At 58.9% G+C, this 22,273-nt stretch overlaps 1 protein-coding gene across 1 annotated transcript in view; it reads right to left on the bottom strand.

The window, feature by feature from the left end:
- The window catches only part of LOC119092939 (receptor-type tyrosine-protein phosphatase U), a 34,830-nt gene that overhangs the window by 11,988 nt on the left and 569 nt on the right, over window positions 1-22,273 (bottom strand). The window contains exons 2-7 of the mRNA XM_037215836.1: window positions 18,943-19,058; window positions 14,965-15,052; window positions 14,508-14,602; window positions 10,272-10,406; window positions 5,252-5,386; window positions 4,045-4,193 (exon numbers count right to left, since the gene is read on the bottom strand). Of these exons, the coding sequence (XP_037071731.1) occupies window positions 4,045-4,193; window positions 5,252-5,386; window positions 10,272-10,406; window positions 14,508-14,602; window positions 14,965-15,052; window positions 18,943-19,058 (718 nt within the window). The remainder of the gene's footprint in view (window positions 1-4,044; window positions 4,194-5,251; window positions 5,387-10,271; window positions 10,407-14,507; window positions 14,603-14,964; window positions 15,053-18,942; window positions 19,059-22,273) is intronic.

Below are 22,273 nucleotides of genomic sequence, written 5' to 3' on the forward strand. Positions count from 1 at the left end.
AAACATGCAGACATCAGGCCAGTAAAGGGCCACAAGGGGCCATCGAGGTTGGCCTAACCCAGATTCCGCACTCACCCTTGACACCAATCTTACCACCTGACCTGCCTGAATGTAGCTATAACTGAGATCCTTAGACCGATAGAAGTTGTTCAAACGATTCTTAAATGTTGCTAGGGAGGGACTTCCTGCAACTTCGTTTGGCAATCCGTTCCAATGATTCACTTTTTTTTTTTACCAAATCACATCTGCCCCTGCACAGCTCTACTCTTACCTTTTGTTACTTTAAATTGGTTCCAACTAAGTCTCGGCCTAACCTCCAGCGCTCCCTGTACATCTGCCTCGTCTATCCCTTTCATAATCTTGAATGCCATTATCAAATCTCCTCAAAGTCTACGATATTGCAGTGAATACCAATCCAAAGCCTTAAGCCTATCCTCATGTTTTAAGATGGCCTACCCATATATCATCCTAGTTGCTTTTCGCTGTACTCTCTTCAGCCTCAGCAGCTCCATTCGTTTTTGGAGGCATGGGAAGCAAGCTTCTCTAGGTGTGGTCTGACACAAGCCACGTACAACTTTTTGACAACATTCCTTCTCTTGTAATGGACATTCCTGTTTACAAGTCCCAGCATCGGAAATGCCTCGCTCCTAGCAGCCCCACATTGCTTTTCAGCCTTTAAATCCCTGGAAATTACAACTCTAAGTCCCCTCCGTCTTCCACAAAGTCAGCTGTAACTAGATCGTTCAGCCTGGGTACCGAGCCATGACATAAGTATCATAGAACGAGTGCAAACAAAAATGCGGGATGAAGTACCGCTAGTACTAGGGGGGAGGTTCGCACGTGACTGCTGGTGTAGTGCCACACCATAATATTCGGAGCGCACTACTCCCATTCCCATGCGTCATACTGCATAAGTACATGTATGACATGCCCCACAATCATGTAAGTCTGTCCATGACCGCCTGACTGGTATAAGGCGATACCCATCCCTCCACAATGTTGATAACATCAACAAAGCGGTGCGCAATCCTCCACTCTGATGACGACATCCATTCATTTTTGAGGGCACGCGATACACGTCGTCATACGCGATACACGTGAGGCTTTGGATTAGCCCGCCCCTTTCACTGAGCGTCAGCGAATGCACTGCCTATATTAGCGCTCAGGGGCACACGGCACAGCCGGGACTTCAATTTGGGCCCCGCGTAGGAGTCCGCATGCTCCGTGGCGTGTAGCTAACAAAGAGACTGGCCCAAAATTGTGGGGCGCACACGTCCCGACTCACGTCGTTATCATGTTTGTAACGCACCGTGCGATGGGCGCAACGGCACGTGCTGAGCCCGTGAGGCGGAGACTGCGGCGCCCAGCACCACGTCGTGCGGCTGACAGCAATTAGCACGTGTCCGGGCCGACATCAAACAAGCGGAAGAAGAAGTGAGCCGCCGTCACGCGCGCCGAGACCGGCGCTAACAAGCTGGCGGCTGTGGACGCCGGTAGGCCGGTCCTCTGTGCCCAGGCTCGCCCCGGCGTCGGAGCGTTTGGCGATGAGTACAGCACCAGCTCCAGCGCTCGCTTCTCGAAGTCCGGGCTTGTCAGACATATACGCCGGAGAGAGCGAGAGAGAGAAAGAGAGAGAGAGAGAGAGAGAGAGAGAGAGAGAAGAGAGAGAGAGGAGAGAGAGAGAGAGAGAGAGAGAGAGAGAGAGAGATAGAGAGAGAGAGAGAGAGAGAGAGAGGAGAGAGAGAGAGAGAGAGAGAGAGAGAGAGAGAGAGAGAGAGAGAGAGAGAGGAGAGGAGAGAGAGAGAGAGAGAGAGAGAGAGAGAGAGAGAGAGAGAGAGAGAGAGAGAGAGAGAGAGAGAGAGAGAGAGAGAGGAGAGAGAGAGAGAGAGAGAGAGAGAGAGAGAGAGAGAGAGAGAGAGAGAGAGAGAGAGAGAGAGAGAGAGAGAGAGAGAGAGAGAGAGAGAGAGAGAGAGAGAGAGAGAGAGAGAGAGAGAGAGAGAGAGAGAGAGAGAGAGAGAGAGAGAGAGAGAGAGAGAGAGAGAGAGAGAGAGAGAGAGAGAGAGAGAGAGAGAGAGAGAGAGAGAGAGAGAGAGAGAGAGAGAGAGAGAGAGAGAGAGAGAGAGAGAGAGAGAGAGAGAGAGAGAGAGAGAGAGAGAGAGAGAGAGAGAGAGAGAGAGGAGAGAGAGAGAGAGAGAGAGAGAGAGAGAGAGAGAGAGAGAGAGAGAGAGAGAGAGAGAGAGAGAGAGAGGAGAGAGAGAGAGAGAGAGAGAGAGAGAGAGAGAGAGAGAGAGAGAGAGAGAGAGAGAGAGAGAGAGAGAGAGAGAGAGAGAGAGAGAGAGAGAGAGAGAGAGAGAGAGAGAGAGAGAGAGAGAGAGAGAGAGAGAGAGAGAGAGGAGAGAGAGAGAGAGAGAGAGAGAGAGAGAGAGAGAGAGAGAGAGAGAGAGAGAGGAGAGAGAGATAGAGAGAGAGATAGGAGAGAGAGAGAGAGAGAGAGAGAGAGAGAGAGAGAGAGAGAGAGAGAGAGAGAGAGAGAGAGAGAAGAGAGAGAGAGAGAGAGAGAGAGAAGAGAGAGAGAGAGAGAGAGGAGAGGAGGAGAGAGAGAGAGAGAGAGGAGAGAGAGAGAGAGAGGAGAGAGAGAGAGAGAGAGAGGAGAGAGAGCAGAGAGGAGGAGAGAGAGAGAGAAAGAGGAGAGAGAGAGGAGAGAGAGAGAGAGAGAAAGAGAGTAGAAGAGAGAGAGAGAGGAGAGAGAAGGAAGAGAGAGAGAGAGAGAAGAGAGAGAGAGAGGAGAAGAGAGAGAGAGAGAAGAGGGAAGAAGAAGAGAGGAGAAGAGAGAGAGAGAGAAGAGAGAGAAGAGAGAGGGAGAGAGAGAGAGAGAGAGAGTCGCGCACCGTCAGCCCCGCGGCGAGAGGCAGAGTGCCCCGCCGCTGGTCCGGGACGTCGCACTGATCAGCACGCGTCGCGGTCGTCGGCCGATGCCCCGCCCGCGCGGTAATTGGTCGGCACGATCGACTGCCGCGCAAGACCGAAGCACCGGGGCCCATCAGCACGGCGCCGGCTCCCGGTGGCACCGACCCCCCTCCCTCGGCCCGGCCCGGCCCGCACGGCCGCAGCTGGCGGCGGCGCGGTGTTCGACCACGGCCCGTGCCGGCGGTGGGCGTCGTTGAGATGTGATGTTCCGTGGCGCAGGGCAGCGCATTTCCGCGACACATTCACGGATCACCGAGGCCGGTTGGCGCAACAGCTCGTCTGATTCTACAAGGCGTGCACACGCACAGCAATCAGCGTTTTTTTTTTTTCACCTCGGCGGGGCGCAATAAGGGCTCCTTGACATTCAGACAGAATGAGATCCTTTACTGCGCAACAAGGTAGGCAGTACGTTATATACGAACCCAATGATTGCTAGCCACTTGGACGAACGGCAGGACTCACTGTGCTTATATGATTTCGAGCAAGCGGCACAAGCGTCTCGGGACTGGCCATGCATGTCAGGCGCTTGTGCCAGCCGAGCGTTTATTGCGTGCACTCACAGCCCAGCAGCGAAGTGGGTCACATCCAGGGCAAATGGTCATTTTTGCCGGCGGTCTGTCAGCCGAGAGCGCGGCGGGCGCCGAGAGATCTCCTTTGTGCCGCACAATGCTACAGTGCGACCGGCCGTGTCAGAAGGGCCGCCTGGCCGGCTGCCAGCTGGCCATTGTATATCAGTCGGCCGAAACAAAGCGCACGCCCTCGGGCTGGTGTCTGAATAACTATCAGTCAGTGACACCGAGCCGCGGCGCCCAAAGTCTCTCTCGCTGGCCACGCGGTGCAGTTGACGTCCCGTGCCCCACCCGTACACTGCGGAAAGGTGGCGCCTCAAGGTGGAGGATGAATTTCGCAGCCGTTTTTTCTACTCATCAAAATATTTATAACACAACAATATGAACCCTAGGAGGCCTCGGAAAACGCTGAGCCAAGGACTCAGACAGGCATCAGCGCTCTACATTGACGGCGGCCCTCGCCCCGCCCCCACCCCCCCTTCCCCTCCCCCGACGCGGCGGTACCGACCTGCAGTGCACCACGATGGGTCCGTCGAGGTCGGGCGTGCGGTGACGCAGGCAGATGCGGATCCGTCGCCGGAACTCCAGAATGGCGTTGGAGAAGGGGCACGAGTGGCACGGCCACTCGGTGTAGTGGAACTGCAGCACGGTCCGCTCCTGCCGGACGGCGACGGGGAGGCAAGATGCGGTCACCTGAACACGCGCCCGACAAAAGACGCGCCTCAAGGCCAGTGCAACGCGTCGAACACGTCTCAGAGCCCGCTTTGTCCAGCTTTGAGCGCGACGAGCGCCTCATCCCACCGGCTCAGTGCGCGCGCACCCTGACGCCACCTACAAGCCGTACTCGGGGTGGGGGCGCGAGCACGGCGCAAACACAGCTGGGCCATGTCGAGATCGACACCGGACAGCGCCGACAGGTGGCCAGCGCCGGCGGAGAGGCCTCGCAGCCTCCGACTGGCCCTGACATCACTGGCCTGCGGGCGTCACTTTCCGTGCAAAGAAGCCCACCCGAGCGGCCGTGGGCTCAGCCCAGCGACGCGTCACGGCGGGCGTCACTTCACGGGAAGAGAAGCACACCTGAGCGGCGGTGAGCTCAGTCCAGCGACACGTCACGGCGCCGCCGCGGCTCGGCGGGCGGCCGCACCAGCTGAGGCGCCGGCGCGCGTGGCGTCCTCTGATGATGTCGTTACCACCTGACCTTTGGACACGGCAACCGGAGCCGACTAATCATAGACGGCGGCCGCCGGTCGCCAAAGCGTAATCTGGCGTCCAGGGGCGTCAGGCGCCACGCCTGGCGCCATAACCAGCAGAGTACGCCAGCGCCAGCTCGAGGGGCGCCTGTAAACTAGTGCGCTGTGTGCGCGGTAGGTGTGTGCGTCTCAGGTCGTCGGCCGCGCTCAGCCGATCTTAGTGCGCACAGTGCGCTGGTGTGTGATCGCGCGTGCGCTGATCAATGCGTTACCGAGTGCGGCCAACCGGCATCCTTGGCCTGTACGCGAGCGTGCGTGTGGGCCAACAACCATATTGGCTTGTCGGGCTGCGTGCCTGCGTGCCTGCGTGCCTGCGTGCCTGCGTGCCTGCGTGTCTGCGTGTGTGCGTCCGTGCGCGCCGGCGTGCCTGCGTGTGTGCGTCCGTGCGCGCCGGCGTGCCTGCGTGTGTGCGTCCGTGCGCGCCGGCGTCCAGGCGTCGGGGCGCGGCTCGGCGGAGACGCGTACCTGGTCGTCCTTGTTCAGCCGGATGGTGCGGATGACGAAGTTGGCCAGCTGTTCCTCCTTGAGCACGGTGACAACGATGTCGCCGTACGTCTCCTCCTTGTCCACCAGCACGGGCCAGTACTGGACGCACATCACCTGTCGGCAGCGAGGCGGCACGCCGGTCAGCAGCCGCGGCGCGCGGCTCGACCCAGCGCCGTCACCTGGCGACCGGCCGGGCGGTCACGCGTAGACCCGGGCCGCGCGGACCGTCTCGGTGTCCTGCCAGGTACCGGCCGGCCAGACAGCAGAGCACAGCAGCGGACGGCGACGCGACGGGCCTGACGTCCCTGCTGAACCCCGCGTGACGTGCGGCGCGGCGGTGCCCCGGTCACCGCCTCGGGCCACAGCGCCGCCGGCCGGGTCGCGCGACCCTGCCGCGCGTGCCACTCGGCCGGCTCGCGCTAATAGTCCGCGTGTGTGACGAGGTCCGTGACAAGGGCCCCAGGACCGCCGGGGCTGGCGGTAATACCGGACATTCATGTGGGCTCCCTTCGACCCGGCTTCGATCGTAGGCACCGACCCGTAAGTGGTCACGGGGACAAACAACACGCAATTTGTCCGGCACGGCCTGACAGCGGTTCCTGCGGGTCTGTGACGAGCACAGCTGTCGCTGACTCCTTCCAGAGGCCGTGCCGCCCGCTGCTGCCGCACCACCGCTAGGGCCATTGTCGAGGGCTGTGACATGAGATCTGAATGGCATTCAGTATGCTGACTAGGCTGGAACACGAGCCAGAGCTGTTGCGTCACCGCCGGACGCTGGGGCTGGGGCGCCTACGACGAATGCGAGCGAGAGCCGGTGTGTCACCGCAGGACGCTGGGGTCGGGGCGCCTACAACGAACGCGAGCGAGAGCCGGTGCGTCACCGCAGGACGCTGGGGTCGGGGCGCCTACGACGAACGCGAGCGAGAGCCGGTGCGTCACCGCAGGACGCTGGGGCGGGGCGTCTACGACGCACCAGACCCTGTTTGGAGTGTGGGCGAACGCTGAATCGCGATCTCCACTCAGCCAATGCGGGCACGCTCGCCCACAATGGCGAAACTATTTCTGGGTCGAGTTGGCCGAACCGCTCCTCTTCGAGATACGAGTACACTCAGCATGAATAACACCGCTATATGGGATCGGCGTCATCCTCGACCGTGCGGCCGGCGCCGAACGTCTGACAAGCGCGGACCTGTCCAAAGCGGTACGAACTGGTACCCGAAGACCCCATCTGGGACATGAGACCATCCCTCGACCATCCCTCGCAGACAATCATCCCCCCTATCGAGAACACAAGACCAGCGGCGCCCAAGAGGTTCAGAACGGCGTCGGACGCTCAGCAGCACGCGCTTGGACAGAACGAGAACGCTTCCACGGTGTCCAAACACCCCGCTACGCAACTCATCCGGTTGGCCGACACAGTCCTGTTCCCGAGGGGAGTCCCGTTCACCGTCGGCGAAGCGTCAGAATCAACCGACCCGGCTGCACTCGAACGCTTTCTTCGCAGTTCCGACGCAGATCCGGGACTGGTGCCGACAAAGGTCCATCTGCGCCGCAGCGCTCGATGCGCGCCTGGCGTGCGGCGCAGATCCCCGCACCACACGCAGCGCGGGATCCCGTCACGTACGTCGTTAGTAGGCACGAAAAGGCTTTCCATCGCCATCAACCAATAGGGTGCAGGGTCGCCGCATAGGGTATTAACCTCGCAAGAATGCAAAGTGAGTAACGTAATTATCCTACGACGTTCAAAGCGCCCTCCGTTTGAGGTGCACTTTTCACCACGGCTTGTGTTCCACTTAGCACTAGACTGCGGCTCAGCCCGGCCGCAATCGGCGGCTGAGCACCGTCACCCATCCCGGCTTATGAAACACAAGCCCGTTGTCGGCGGCGCGGCCAGCGCCACGTGATCAGCACGGGGCGGATGGCTGCCGCAATCAGCGGACAGCACCTGACCGGAGCTTATTTTGAGCCGGTCCGGGCGGCTGCCAGTCGCCAAGAGGTCGTCAGCGGCGCGGCTGCCGCACCGCCGGCAGAGCCAGGCACCGGCCGCCACGGACCCGGCCGGGACCAGTCGGCTGAGCCCGCGTCGGCCGGCCGGGGACGCTGCACGGCGGCCATCGACGGCCGCGGGCGGTCCGTGAGGCGGACAGGCAGAGGCGGTCCGTGAGTCCATCAGGCGGCTCGCCACCGCGGCGGCGGCCTCCCTGACGCCCGCCGAGCGCCGGCCGCGGCGCGGCATCAGCCGGTCCGGACCTGGACGCCGCCGCCGGCTACCGGCTGCAGAGGACCACGGCCGCGAGCAGGCGCGCTCCGTCCGCCGCCTCGGCACTCCGTCACAGCCGGCGTGATTGATCGTGCACCACACGCGGCATGCGCCGGCGATCTGTTACATGAAACGCCTGCTGAGGCGAATGCATCTCCGCCAGCGATGTGGCTGTGATGGCGGCTGACCGGGAAACGCGTCCAAGCGCTTCCTGTCATCAGCTGTACCGTTCAAGGCAAATACGTGCTATAAACACGGCTCAGTTCCGTAATCAAAACATTGCATGACAGGGCAGGCAGCAACACACCGGTTAATTTCACAAGGCAGAAGCATAAACTGCATCGTTTGTGATCTCATCCAGCAAGCATGCATAACGAAAAATGTTCAGTTTGACCTATGATACACGTTCACGTCATTGATAAATGGGAAGAATCCACGGAATCGAGAGATGTTTGGCTCATACCCCTACACCGCATTAACGCTCACAAATGATGTACGCTGTTTTTGTGCCTCGCAGCCTTTTATTTAATTCCAAAAAGTCAACATCAACCATTCGTGGCGCCAGCTCCTCATTTGACGAACGCGTTTGTGTACGCCAGCTGCGTTGTTCCGCCCCGGGGCGATCGGCGTCGATGTCGGAGGCTGCGCCGGCCCGCGGCGCCGCGGCGCTATGCAGGCAGCCCGCAGCCGGATGGCACGTGCCTCGGACGTGGCCAGTGTTTGCAGGCCTGGCCCGCCGCTTCAGAAGCGCCCGTCCGCCCGCATCAAAATCGTAACCGGCACCGGAGTTCCAACCGCAGGGCCGGGAGCAGCGGACCGTGCGATACAGGTGTCGCGGTACCGGCTGGACGGCCGGGCGTGCTCCGCTGATCCAGGTATCACGGCACCGGCTGGACGGCCGGGCGTGCTCCGATAATACAGGTATCACGGTACCGGCTGGACGGCCGGGCGTGCTCCACTGATCCAGGTATCAGGGCATCGGCTGGACGGCCAGGCGTGCTCAGATAATACGGGTATCACGGCACCGGCTGGACGGCCAGGCGCGCCCCGATGATACAGGTATCACGGCACTGGCTGGACGGCCGGGTGTGCTCCGGTGACACAGGTATCACGGCACCGGTTAGACGGCCGGGCGTGCTCCGCTGATCCAGGTATCAGGGGATCGGCTGGACGGCCGGGCGTGCTCCGCTGATCCAGGTACCACAGCACCGGCTGGACGGCCAGGCGTGCTCCGATGATACAGGTATCACGGCACCGGCTGGACGGCCGGGCGTGCCTCGCTGATCCAGGTATCACGGCACCGGCTGGACGGCCGGGCGTGCCCCGATGATACAGGTATCACGGCACCGGCTGGACGGCCGGGTGTGCTCCGATGATACAGGTATCGCGGCACCGGCTGGACGGCCGGGCGGGCTCCGATGATCCAGGTATCACAGCACCGGCTGGACGGCCGGGCGTGCTCCGATGATCCAGATATCACAGCACCGGCTGGACGGCCGGGCGCGCTCCGATGATACAGGCATCACGGCACCGGCTGGACGGCCAGGCGTGCTCCGATGATACAGGTATCACGGCACCGGCTGGACGGTCGAGCGTGCCTCGCTGATCCAGGTATCACGGCACCGGCTGTACGGCCAGGCGTGCCCCGATGATCCAGGTATCACAGCACCGCCTGGACGGCCAGGTGTACCCGCAGTCACGCCGGATACCCGCTCCCGCCGGCGCTTCACATCAGGCGACGGACCTGGCTCGTCCCAGCCCGGGGCCGCTGCTCCGTCGCAGTCGGCAGGACCCAGTCGGGAAAGTCCGAGCGGCCGGAACCAATGCGCGGCCGCGCCCGCGGCGCCATTGCCGTCGCTCTTTATCCGCCCGGGAGCGCGATACGCTGATCCGTCACGACAGCGGGTCATAACACGGCCGCGCCGCCGACAGCGCGGCGCCGCGCCACCGCCCGTCAACGAGGCCGGCCGGCCGGGCGGCGCCACACAACACCGGCCCCGACCTCGCTTCCGGTGGAGGCCCGGCCGCTCGGCTCGGTGGAGGCCCCGGCCACATCGCCGGCTCCGATCAGCGGGGAGCGGGCAACGTGGCCCCGATGGGCGCGCGTCACGCCTCAACCACGCCGCGCTACGAGCAAACACAGGCCTCGCCAGCACGCCCACCGGGACGGGGCGGAGCGCGCGCCCACCATTACGGCGAATAGGTCGCGGCAGCTCGGGCAAACGTGGGCTAGGCATGACGTTGAACGGACCGCGACGGGCCGTACAGGCGTCGGCCAATCATTAAGCCGAAAACGCCGAGACGGTCTCAGTACACGTGGGTTCCGCATGACAGCGAATAGACTGAGACCAGACGGACACACGGCTACAGCGGGGCCAACTATGGCCATCCCCACGTCGAGGGACGGGCGGGGGGGGGGGGGGCGCTAGGTTGCCGGCCGCGGGTGCCGGGGGTGCTGTGCTCGGTGATCGGGCTCACTTTCCAGGAAGTGGTCGATCATTTCACGGCACCATACAACCATCCGCAGTATCCATGTCGCGGCATGCCTGCATCAGCAGTCTTATCCGTCAAGCCAATTGCAGCGAGCAAACCGAAACATATCCGGAACTGATCATCAAAACCACGACCCATTGATAGGAAATCGAAACACATCTGGCGCTGAGAATCAACACCGCGACCTAGCAAAGATAAGACAAGCATTCGTCGGCTCCGCTCCTGCATCTTCTGGAGATGACTCACCTTGATAAAGTCGAACGTCTTAGTGAGCATGACGATGCAGGGCGAGTTCTCCTTCCAGACCATGCGCCAGAGGTCGTTGAGCGTGCGTTCGTTGGGGCCCTGTGTCACGATGTAGGCGTTCGGCTTCAGCAAGCTCTGCGGCAGGACGACGGAGTCGTGTGGCGCGGCGCAGCATCACATATCGGTGTGCGGTGCAGCATCATAGACCAGCGTGCGATGCGGCACACCATCACGGACCAGTGTCTCGTGCGGTGCAGCAGCCGTGCGAGGCGGCACAGCATCACGGACCAGTGTGCGGTGCGGCGCAGCATCACGGACCAGTGTCCGGCGCAGCAGCCGAGCGATGCGGCACAGCATCACAGATCAGTGCGCGTTGCAGCGCAGCATCACAGATCAGTGTCTGGTGCGGCGCAGCATCGCAGATCAGTGTCCGGTATGGTGCGGCGCGGTGCAGCATCGCAGATCAGTGCCCGGTGCGGCGCAGCGTCACATATCAGTGTCCGGTGCGGCGAGGCATCACAGATCAGTGTCCGGCGCGGCGCAGCACCACAGATCAGTGTCCGGTGCGGCGCAGCATCACAGATCAGTGTCCGGTGCGGCGCAGCATCACAGATCAGTGTCCGGTGCGGCGCAGCATCGCAGATCAGTGTTCCGCACTGTAGCCGTGCCGTGCGGCGCAGCACCAAGCTTGCATCACAACCACGCGTTGTCAGCGGAATGACCACACGGAAACAGAAGTTCGCCACGACGATCCATTTGAGAAGAAGTTGTCCAAAACAGGTTGTGCCCACTCGGAACCACTAGCACGCCGTCCCCTCCAGGAAACCAAGCCCGTAACCACATAATAGGACAAATGTCAATGGCCCCTGAGGATGGCGAAAGTACTCAATGCGTAAGGATAATGCCACTCCAGCGGCCCCGCGCGCTTAATGGCGAGGACGTCAGGCTCAGTGCCGCCCCCGGCTGACATCAGCCAGGCGAGTGGCCGGATTGTCATCATCCAGCAAGCCACGCTAATGGTTGGAGGACCCAACTGCTACGACCCAAACGACCGAGCCAAACAGCCATCGATCGTGACGCGCCGCCGGGAGCCGGCTCGGCGCCGCCAGACTCACCGCGACATTCACACCATCATTTGCGCCATCGAACTTGCCTTCCGAGACTAATGCACGCCTTCAGAATGACAAAGCACCCCGCCCCCAAAGCAAACTGTTCGTGGCAAATGTCGAGCGTCACGAGGTTCACCACACCACAAACTAACGTTCGAAAACGGCACGCAATTTATTCGACCACAAAACACAGCTGGCCATCACTTGCAGGTGATTCAAAGTTTTCATAAGCACATTCAGAACTTAAAGAAACGGCACATTATCTACGGACTGGAAGTTGTGTCGGGAAGTCTCACTGATCAAATTTCGGCGCGCACCGACGATGTCAAAACATGACATCCACAGCAGACCCCATCAAACTACCAGTCCCTGTCAAAACAAAACACAAAAAGAAACGGTGGCGTTGTCTGTGGGCTGTTTGGCTATCGGCGCATCCGGACCAGGATTGTCTACTAGCATTCTACGGCGTCCATATCGGACAGCCCGGTCCGCAGCCGCCTTTCCCCGGCACACGCACACACGCACACGCACCCGCACACGCACACACGAGACAGGGGCGGGGGTCGCTCCGACTCAGCGGCAGGGGTCCGGTGAGCTATCTCACACTCAAACCTATCGCCCTGGTGCCGGGCCCGCGCCTGGCGGGGAGGGCGACAGTGTCCGCCGGTGCGGAGAGAGCTCGTGAGGCGCTCGTGAGGCCCTCGAGACGTGGCCAGGCCCGCGCTTGGTGGGGAAGGCGACGGTGTCTGCCAGTGCGGAAAGAGCTCGTGAGGTCCTCGAGACGTGACAAGGCTCGCGCTCGGTGGGGGGGGGGGGGGGGGGCGACGGTGTCTGCCAGTGCGGAGAGAGCTCGTGAGGTCCTCGAGACGTGACAAGGCTCACGCTTGGTGGGGAGGGCGACGGTGTCTGCCAGTGCGGAGAAAGCTCGTGAGGCCCTCGAGACGTGACAAGAGCCCCGGACGGCGGGGAGGGCGGCGGTGTCTGCCAGTGCGGAGAGCTCGTGAGGCCCTCGAGACGTGACAAGGGTCGCGGACGGCGAGGAGGGAGGCGGTGTTCGCCAGTGCGAAGACCTTGTGAGGCCCTCGAGACGTGACGAGGGCCGCGGACGGTCGCAGTCAGCAAGCGGACGCTGTCCTTACACTTGGACAACATCGTCCCGTTACGGCAAAACTAACACCGACGGGAGTGCTACAGAATCGGCTCTACACGGCTTTACGTCTACTGCGAAAAAGTCTAGGGATTTTACTTAATTAAATGCCACTTCAGTTGTATTGGGAACCAGGACAGTAGAGGTGATGTCGTGCGCCAAATGACATCCCAGGTACGCGACATGAGCGCGAAACGGCAAAATGTATACTTCAAATACATATACTTGTCATGGCATCTGCTGAACAAAACACTAGTCTTTACTTATACACGACATCGCTTCCACTGAAAAAACTCTTCCACGACCGAATTTAAACTGCAAAAACACGTAAATCAATCAATACTACAAAGGCAAAAACCATGCAATGGCCTTTACTTACAAGTGATCTTACTTCCACGGTAACGAGCTATACGTGACTTTTGTGCCATGCAATACTAAAAACGTAGTGAATGCGTAACGTAATAAAAACGACAAAACGTAATGCTGCAAACATTTCTTGTCTCTACTAATACATGAAATTACTTCGACCGGCAATACCTGTGCACAATTTTTTTGTCGTGTGATACAGGTCAAACTCCATAAATTATACCCGTCAATTCTTCCGCACCACAGTTAAAGCCTCACCAAAATCCCAGATGAAGCGAACGCATGGGTACAGTTGGACGGACGAAATCGAACTAGATGTGCCCACTCCACGGCATCGATGCAGTATTGCTGGTGTAAATAACGTGATCAAGCGACCAACGACGGTAAAAGTTCCACGCGACATTTCATATGCTGGAAAAACGTATGGGACACTGGAGTGGTGTTCCAAAAAAGGGTTTGGGGACTTAACTGGAAAAACGACAGCCAAACTTGGCACTAACCACATCAAACACGGCGCTCGCCGCGAAGGTCATGCACTCATGCTTAAATAATGGAGACACGCCCCTATCACAGATAAGGCGTGAATGGAGGCGGCGACAGAATATTTAACTACACCCCTGGCCTGGTGTTCACTAAAAGGCAACATGGTTTCCACTACAATGACTAAAATAAGGCCCTAGTGCTACACAACAGAATTATTGTTTCAGAAAGTTGTGTTCCTCATTGAAATTCTGCAAACAAAATGACAGCCTTCGCTCATACGCAAAGCACCGCAAATTGAAAAAATGACGAAATATGACGGATGATTCTTTTTTCGTGTCGACACCACGGAGTGTTTATTACAGTATTGCCCAGTAACCTGCCAGTTATTCCTAAGTCGCCGCTAGGTGTGCACGCATTTTCCATTAAGTGGCTAAGTATTGGCGGTAGAAGTAATGTTAGGTGAGCGTAAAAGCTGTATAAGCTTCTGCAGCAGAAACAATGACAGGTGTACATCGCTGAACTATAAGTTTTTGCAGCAGCAGTAATAATAGCTATACGTTCTTGAAGTATAACTTTGGCGTGTAGCACTAATTTCCCTTGAAGTCTGCGGTAGAAGTAATGTGTACAAGTCATGACTGACTAAGTTTTAGCAGTAGAAGTAACGACGGAGGACAGGTCTTGACGCGTCGAAATAATGTCGTGTTTAAGTACTGTCAGTAGAAAGGCAGCACTCTTATTGGTACGAGTTCCTGCTGTAGCACTAACGCCATGGAGCGCCCACGCAGAGATAGCATCAAAGGCTCAGGGGGGAGGGGGAGGGAGGAGGTTTCTGCGACGGCCGGCGGTTTGGCCGGCGGTGGGGCCTCACACCGACGCGACCAGGACTCCTCCCGCTCTCGAACACGGCGCACGGAGACAATGGCGGCGTGGCAAGGCGCGGCGGCGACGCAAAACCCGAACAATGAGCCGCCAATGCCAGCGTTCCGCCCCGCTCCGAATCCGGGCCAGCGACAGCCACCGCCGCCGCCGGCTCGGAGCGCACCGCCTCGTCCGGCCCGGTGCGGCCCGTTAACGCACCGTCGGCGACCGGCACGCTCGCCCCCAGCCTCCATCCCCCATAATGCCACTTACGTCCACGTAGGAAGCGTTGATGTAGTCGGACTCGGCCTCGTCGACGGGCTCCGGCTCGGCCGGCAGCATGTCCAGCACCACCCGGTTGTAGTCGTCTGGCAACGGGCGGCACGGGAGGCGCGGTCAGTCCGTGTGCGACGCAGCTGGCCGCTACACAGCTGAGTGGCCTGCAGATTGGCTGGTCAATTTGACCGAGACATGAGTCGCCACGACAGCTTCGTGAGATAACATGGTGCACTGGGAACAAGCTAAGCGGTATTGACCCTTTCACGCCAGTCACGCCCATTTGAACATAACAGACGTGAGTATGAAACAAATGACCATTACTGTACGCGCGATTGCATTAACGCAGCTTGGAGCCGCAGCAGCTGGGTCACCAGCCCGACTGGGCTCGACTCCCAGTAACAGTCTTAAGATGCCAGAACGTCGCAGGCGGGGGCCACCACCAAGCACTCACATGGCACCATCTTCTGGTTTTGGTTCTTGGTCTCGTTGCACGGTTTGCTGCCGTGACGCGAGGGGTGCGGCTCGATTCGCCCTGCATGCTGTGGAGAGACGCCCGGTTAGAGGCTGACAAACGCCATGAACATTGGGCCGCACAACTTCCGGAGCCGAAGCGAACATCGTAGGTTTCAGGAGCACCGACAGCCAGGCCCATTTTAGCACTGACTGCGTGCAAACCGGCCGATAACGTCGCCAGGCAGTGACCGCAGTGACTACTCCAACCCACACATCGTCAGATAAACAACGCAGACATCGAGAGACACACACATCTCCGCGACTGCTCCGCCGGTTGCGTGTCGGCTGCGCGGCGCCACGCCCCGCGGCCGGTACCTGACAGCCGAGCGAGCCCAGCTGCGCCACAAGCTGCCGGCGACACACGCCGCCCGTCCGGCCGCTGCCGCGACATTCCGGGCGTCGGTCGATAGCAGCCCGTCAGGACGCCAAGGAGAAGACCGCGGACGGCATCTGCGGCCGGTTCATCTGAGATCTGAAGCCGAGCCGAGCCGAGCCGAGCCCAGCCGCGCCGCGCTGCCACTGCTCGGCGATCAGGGCGCCGCGCAGGGCCAGCTGGGCCGCGGCCCGGCGCGCACCTGTCCGGCTGGCCCGCCAGGCCGGCCGTATCGCCGGCATCGGGTGGCCGCCGCTCGACTAATGGTGCGCGGTGCGACACACGACGCGGGTCGGGCGGACCGGCCTGTCACCAGCGGCCGCGCCGGATGATGTCAAGGAGCCGCCACAAGGCCGGCGCGCGACAGGACACCGGCCAGACGCGGCCGGGTCTGCTGTGTGAGGACACCGGCCAGACGCAGCCGGGTCTGCTGTGTGAGGACACCGGCCAGACGCGAGCCGGGTCTGCCGTGTGAGGACACCGGCCAGACGCGGCCGGGTGTCCTATGCGAGGACATCGGCCAGACGCGGCCGGGTGTCCTATGCGAGGACACCGGCCAGACGCGGCCGGGTGTCCTATGCGAGGATATCGGCCAGACGCGGCCGGGTGTCCTATGCGAGGACACCGGCCAGACGCGGCCGGGTGTCCCATGCGAGGACACCGGCCAGACGCAGCCGGGAGTCCTATGCGAGGACATCGGCCAGACGCGGCCGGGAGTCCTATGCGAGGACACCGGCCAGACGCGGCCGGGTGTCCTATGCGAGGACACCGGCCAGACGCAGCCGGGTCTGCTATGTGAGGACACCGGCCAGACGCAGCCGTGTCTGCCGTGTGAGGACACCGGCCAGACACGAGTCGCTCCGCCATCAGGATGCCGGCAGGTCGCGCGGACCGACCCGGCGCTGGCCGCAGCACGGGCGCCGGCACTCGTCTCCCCGCTCAGCCGGAGCCACGCGTCAACAGCCGAAGCGTTTCAGAAACAGCGGACCGGGGCGGGGCGCACGGGGCGCCAGTGGCGCCGGGCCGCCGCAAAAACAAACACAAACATACGACACACGAAGGCGCCGCGCCCGCTCGTGGCAGCGGAGCCAGAGGCCGCGCGCACTCGACAAAACAATGACGCTCCCCGCTGTCCGACGCGGACTGCGGAGAGTGGGTGACCGGAGGCGAGGCCGACCATGTGTTTCAAACGCGTTTATCTCGTCACACAACACAGGTGGTGGAGCTGACACGGCCGACTACGATTTATTTAGGCAGCTGCACAAGTGTCGCAATGAAGCGGCATCGGCACTCGGCTATGTAAATGACTTGCCGGAATGTGAATGAGCACGCGAAAACAGTTGTGTGCATCTTACCGTGCATTGTTTCTTTTGCACACAGGGACGCCGCGCATAAATATGTTGGTAAGTGTGACCACTGCGCCGACCCGCGCGCTGTGACTTCTCCTTCACAACGAACCTGCTTTACATTCTCGCCATGTCCTCCTCGTCCGAGGATGGGCATCGTTAGCTACGTGAGAGACTCAAATGCCTAAAGAACGCTCCAGCGCACCCCAGCAGACCGCGCCGTCACTTAGCCCTCGCCGGACGAGGGAGGCTCCTCGGGACTCCCAGAGACTTTTCAGTCACTAAACGCATACCGCTGACGCTCCGCACGACAGAGTTTTGAACATTTCCACACCTCCTGTGAAAATTTGAAGACTGTCATAAGCAATTTATCTTAGGACTTATCAATGTCTCGTCGGTCACCTGCGTTCGAAATTTAATGACACGTGTTTGTCCACAACACGCGTTCCGCAGAACGCGTGTTGTGAACAAAGGAAAGCAAAAGGAAAAAGGAAAGCAAAACGCACGTCTGGCAAATGTCACGCATCGCCCAACCCGAGCTTTCTTGAGAGCTTTCGGTTTTGATCTTGAGATCTGAGAGATTTTGTTTCGTTGCACACTTCGATGATTTGAACTACATACGTCTTCCCCGCCGCCATCGGTGTACTTTTCACCAGAAGAACGCATCGACCAATGGTTTACCAGTGCCAGCTATTTACAATACTCCCTCCACGGCATATTATACGCCCACGACAAGAAGTGTTACGAATGTCTGAGATTGCGTAGTGATGCATTTCAGGATTAACAAATTGAGCATCAGCATAAGCAATACAAACAGCGCGGCAAAGGTTTGTAACACAATAAACGCATCGTCGGTGTCGCAAAACACGCGGCACCCAGTCAGTTGACATCAGTCCACATGGCGATTCTGTGTTGGGAGATAGCCGGCGGGTAACAAAACCGTAACATGTCACTTGTGAGCGCTCCTCTCACTCTCTAGCTCCTTTGTCCAAGACTAAAGGCCTTCAGAATGCGCTCGGAAAACTCACAATTTGTTATACTAAAATGGCATCTTTTCAAATAACGGCGACCCACAGCCAGCGACATTGCAGCTCGCCAACGCCTGTGATGAACGGGTTACTAAATGGCCTGCAATTGCATGCATCGTCAAATAAACTTATCTAAATGAAAAGATTTACGAGGCCCGCCATCATGACGTCCCTATAACTCTGCCGAGACTGGGCTGGTTTATCTGGAACAGAACTGCCACGAACGAAGCCATGAGGCTGGGACGGCCGCGCCTTTGTCCGGTCCCGAGACAACGGCGATCATCTCTCGGGGCCACGACCCCGCGGCGGGGCGGCCCTCCACGGCAGCCAGCGCCGCCGCCGGCACCGCCTCCGCGCCCGGCCGGCCGCTGCGTCGGGCGCGGAGGCGGCGGCGGCGCCCTCCGAACCGCAGGCCGCGCACCGCCACCCAGCACCGGCGCTGGCAGCGGCGGCGCCGCCGGCTGCCAACTCAAATGCCGGCTCGCGGTCCGGCCGGCTGACGTATCCAGCGGGCGGTGTCGCCGGCGGCGGCACGCGGCCGGCGCACAAACAACGGCGCGGCCGCCGCCAGAGTGCCGGCCGAGCACGCGGCGCCGGCCGGCCGGCAGCTGTCGCCAGGTCGCGCACCGCGGCGCCGGCCGGCGACGGCCGACCCAGCCCGGCAGGTCATGGCCGCCGCCGGCGCCGCCCGCGCCCCGGCCAGTCGGCGGCCGTTTACCGGGCGGCTCCTATCCGTCGGTGTTGACGCGTCTCTCACAAAGGCCGAGCTGTGTCTGGTGCCGCGGCCCGCCGCCGGGGCCGCATGGGCCGCCCGCAGCGCGGCGTTCGCCCCCCGCCTGTCCGTCCGTCCGTCTCCCACGGCGACCGAATGTGGGCCAGCGGGCCGTGCGCGCCGGCGATCCTGACCCAGATCGCCGTCGGCAAGGTCGCCTGAGCGCCGAGGCCGGCTGAATGGGCCGGCGCGGCCGCCCGGTCCGTCGGAGCGAAGACAACGAGCGCCGAACAAAAGGGGCTGGCGGCCGGCCGCTGCGCCGCATGATACTGCAGCGGCCATTGTGAGGGGAGCCCACTGGCCGGGTCCCGCGCTCAGCGTCAGCTGGCTCCACCGCTCGCTAATTGCGGGCGGCGGCCGCAGTGTTGACCAGCGAGCTAACGAGGAGGCCACTTACCTGAAATTCGACTTTGAACAGAATCGGGTACTTTCTGTGCTGCTCGCAATACTTGATGAAGTTGGCCTTCTCCACGGGCTTCTTGGGAATGGCTCGGATCGCTTTGTCCTCTTCGGCTGCGGGGAGACACGCTCTGTCAGCAGCGATCACCGGCTTGGAGCGTCGGGCTGCGCGGTGGGCCGGTGCTCGGTCGCCACGTCAGGGGCAGCTCAGATGACGCTGTCGTGTCGGCGCGGTGTCGTAGCGAGCTGACGCGCAGCATCTGCCGTGCGCACACCAGACCGGGTGGGCTGGACTAAGCCAGACGGACCAGGGGGTGCCCAGTACACATGCGTTTGTGAGACGTCCGCCGGAGCCGCCGTGAGCCTGGGGCCGATGGTCTCTGAGCCAATCCCCAGCCCACGCACAGGCTACCGGCTCCGACAGACGGTACCGCAGCGTGTCGGAAGACAGTGCGACTCTATCCAAGATGACCGCCGGCGCTGTGGCCCCCGGCAACAGCACTGCTCCATCACATATTGCTGACCGGGCCGGACAGCCGGTATCGGACCGTGTGGGAGGGCTGTGCCGTGCCAGGATCCCGGCCGCCGCCGCCTCTCGGAGGATCACCGACCCTCGCAGGCAGCCAGTCGGCCCGAACAGAAGGCATCGGACCGTGTCAACATGCTGCGCCGTGGGCCAGAGTAAGCCGCCGGCCGGATGTAGCTCCGAGCCGCGGTCCAGATTAATCAGGAGACACGAACATTAGAGCACAGGGATTTCACTGGGCAAATATTTGAGTGAGCTTCTGGCCAGCGGAGGACAGCACGCTATGGTCGGTAACGGAACTGGCTCATGTCATTGATACCCTTCACATTGCCCGTATTTTAAGCATCAGCGTGGGTGCGACTGGTTGTTATGAACAACGGAATGTTCATATTTGCTTTTTGAAGCTTATAAGTGTATACTTGAGAGACGCTTACTATCCTTCTGCAGGTTATGAAATACAAAAATGCCAACACAAGGAAAACGTGCATCGTTAAGCGAGCAAGCAGCCAAACAATACGTCACAACGTTCCAATCCCGCGGAAATGAGACCATGGACCGCAACATCGTCACACAATCCCTCACCCATCCCCCACCCCCACCTCAACCCACCCAACCGGACTTCAGCTCCCGCCATAGCGACGATCATCCACTGAACGGCATGCGTCATAACGACATCATAACGGTTATTCCTAAGATTGCACACAAATCCATTCAACTGAAAATGCGCAAAATGATTCTTGAATGATGCTTGAAATGACGCAAATTCCACCCAAGGAAACGTCTTAACGTAACACATATGCATTATGCTCAAAGCATATAGCTGCAGCTGTAAACGTGAAGCACAAAGTAGCTTGAAAGTGAAAGTGTGATTAAAAACACTTAAGGTGGATTTACAGGTCGTGTTAAAAAGAATGTCCAGGTTTTTCGAACTGACCCTGGAATCAACAGTGAAACAGTATCTAAGTCTTGAACAGTTCTAACCAGTTCTTGGCACCTGGCATTGACAGTTGAGAAAACATCCCGTACGCGGCGAGACAGAGATGTGGTGGATGTTTCATCGGTGTGCCCATTCACGACCATTCCGTCCATCACTGGGGCCTCACTTATACGTCGAATTTATAGGGCTTCGATTTATATGGTGAAACTTACGTCACCATGGCGACAATTACAGGGTATGAGGGTACGGGGAGAGAGACCCGGAATCGACCGGCATATGGAGATGCCTAAAAGTGAAATGAAAATTGGGCACATGTAGGTTGTTGCCGGCCTTGTTAGAATGCGTCAGTGTCTGAGTGTCTGCACGTTCGAGCACTCATGACCTGACTGCAATGTACTGATGATGCACGACTGCAAGCTGATGTGATGGAACGGTTAACGTCAAGCCCAGGTCCACATAGTTTGCCCCGTGAAATGTACCAGATATTTGCAACCTCAGAATGAACGGTACGGTGACCTGTAGAGCGTGCGTTCAGCTATCTAACTTGCATGCGCATGATTGTGTAATCGCATGCTAAAACAAACATTATAAACGGGTGACATAAACATGTCGAAATTATTTTTACACGCAATTATCTGCCACGCTCAAAAATTTAAACATGTAAGTTTCACCACTGCGCAACGCAGCATTTGTAACACTAACATATGTTCCCACGGAAGGCGTACCATGGGACCGAAAAACAGTTCAAATCATAGCTACTTGGGTGTCCCATGTCTGCATAAAAAAACACTCGAAACAAAATGTCCCTCAAATAATCGCAATTTATACCACTGGCAATTTTATCAAGCAGAAAAGGTTTGAATTCACACAACAATTGGGCATTTTGGCCCAGTGCACGCACTTTCTACGCTAATGTCTGCGCTACCGTGCAATGACTCTTTCCAATTCTATCTTGTGATGTTGAGAAAGGACACAAATCAAATGCTTGTTCTGGTGCCCACTAGAGGAGCTGCACGCGAGCTCCCAAACAGCCGCACACCTGCGGATCGGCATCCGTTGAGATCAATCTCACTGATAGTCAGCTGCCGCATAAAACCTGCCATGAGCCGACAAGATCCACTCACAGTGCCATATACCGTCTCAGCATTCTGGCTTGAGATGGCTCAATGGCGAGATGCCCGTTGCTATAGCCAGATATCTGGACTGGACTACATATATCGCCTCAGCATTCTGGCTTGAGATGGCTCAATGGCGGGATGCCCGTCGCTATAGCCAGATATCTGGACTTTCCGCTTTCTTTCACATGGGGCCCATTATTAGTTTTACGCGCACATTTCAGCTTCCTTTTTGGAGAAAGGTGGCCTAAAATGTTCATAACTGTAATCTCACATATGGTTCTGTCATGCGCTCTGCGCAGTGTGGTGTATTGATCTTGCATTCCGAGCCTTTAGACAATTGCTTGCGCGTACATATTAGAGCAGCTTTTCACTGACAACGGCGATCCCAAATGTGGTACATTTTATATTGACGTGTTCATCGATAGCATAAATCATGTTGCCAAGCTTGCTTGGCCAGGTCGATTTCTGTTAAAATGAGAACTTCCGACTTACAATGCGACAAACGCAAAGCTCAAGGGCTTTACTTTTTATATAAAATATAAAACTGTTATATTTTGACTGCTTATGAAACTGCCTCGTTATGGTGAGTTATCGCCGTTGTACAATAACCTCCAACTTTGATTAATAAAAAGCGCTTAATCAAATAGCTGTTTGTCTAGGAATGGACCGATTCTTTGTTATCACCAATTGAAACAGAACTGATTTACAACGGTTTTCGGTCGACCAAATTTGTGGTCCTAGGTTGACA

Source organism: Pollicipes pollicipes, unplaced genomic scaffold (assembly GCF_011947565.3).
Source record: "Pollicipes pollicipes isolate AB1234 unplaced genomic scaffold, Ppol_2.1 Scaffold_3718;HRSCAF=4362_pilon_pilon_pilon, whole genome shotgun sequence".
Classification (NCBI taxonomy): domain Eukaryota; kingdom Metazoa; phylum Arthropoda; class Thecostraca; order Pollicipedomorpha; family Pollicipedidae; genus Pollicipes; species Pollicipes pollicipes.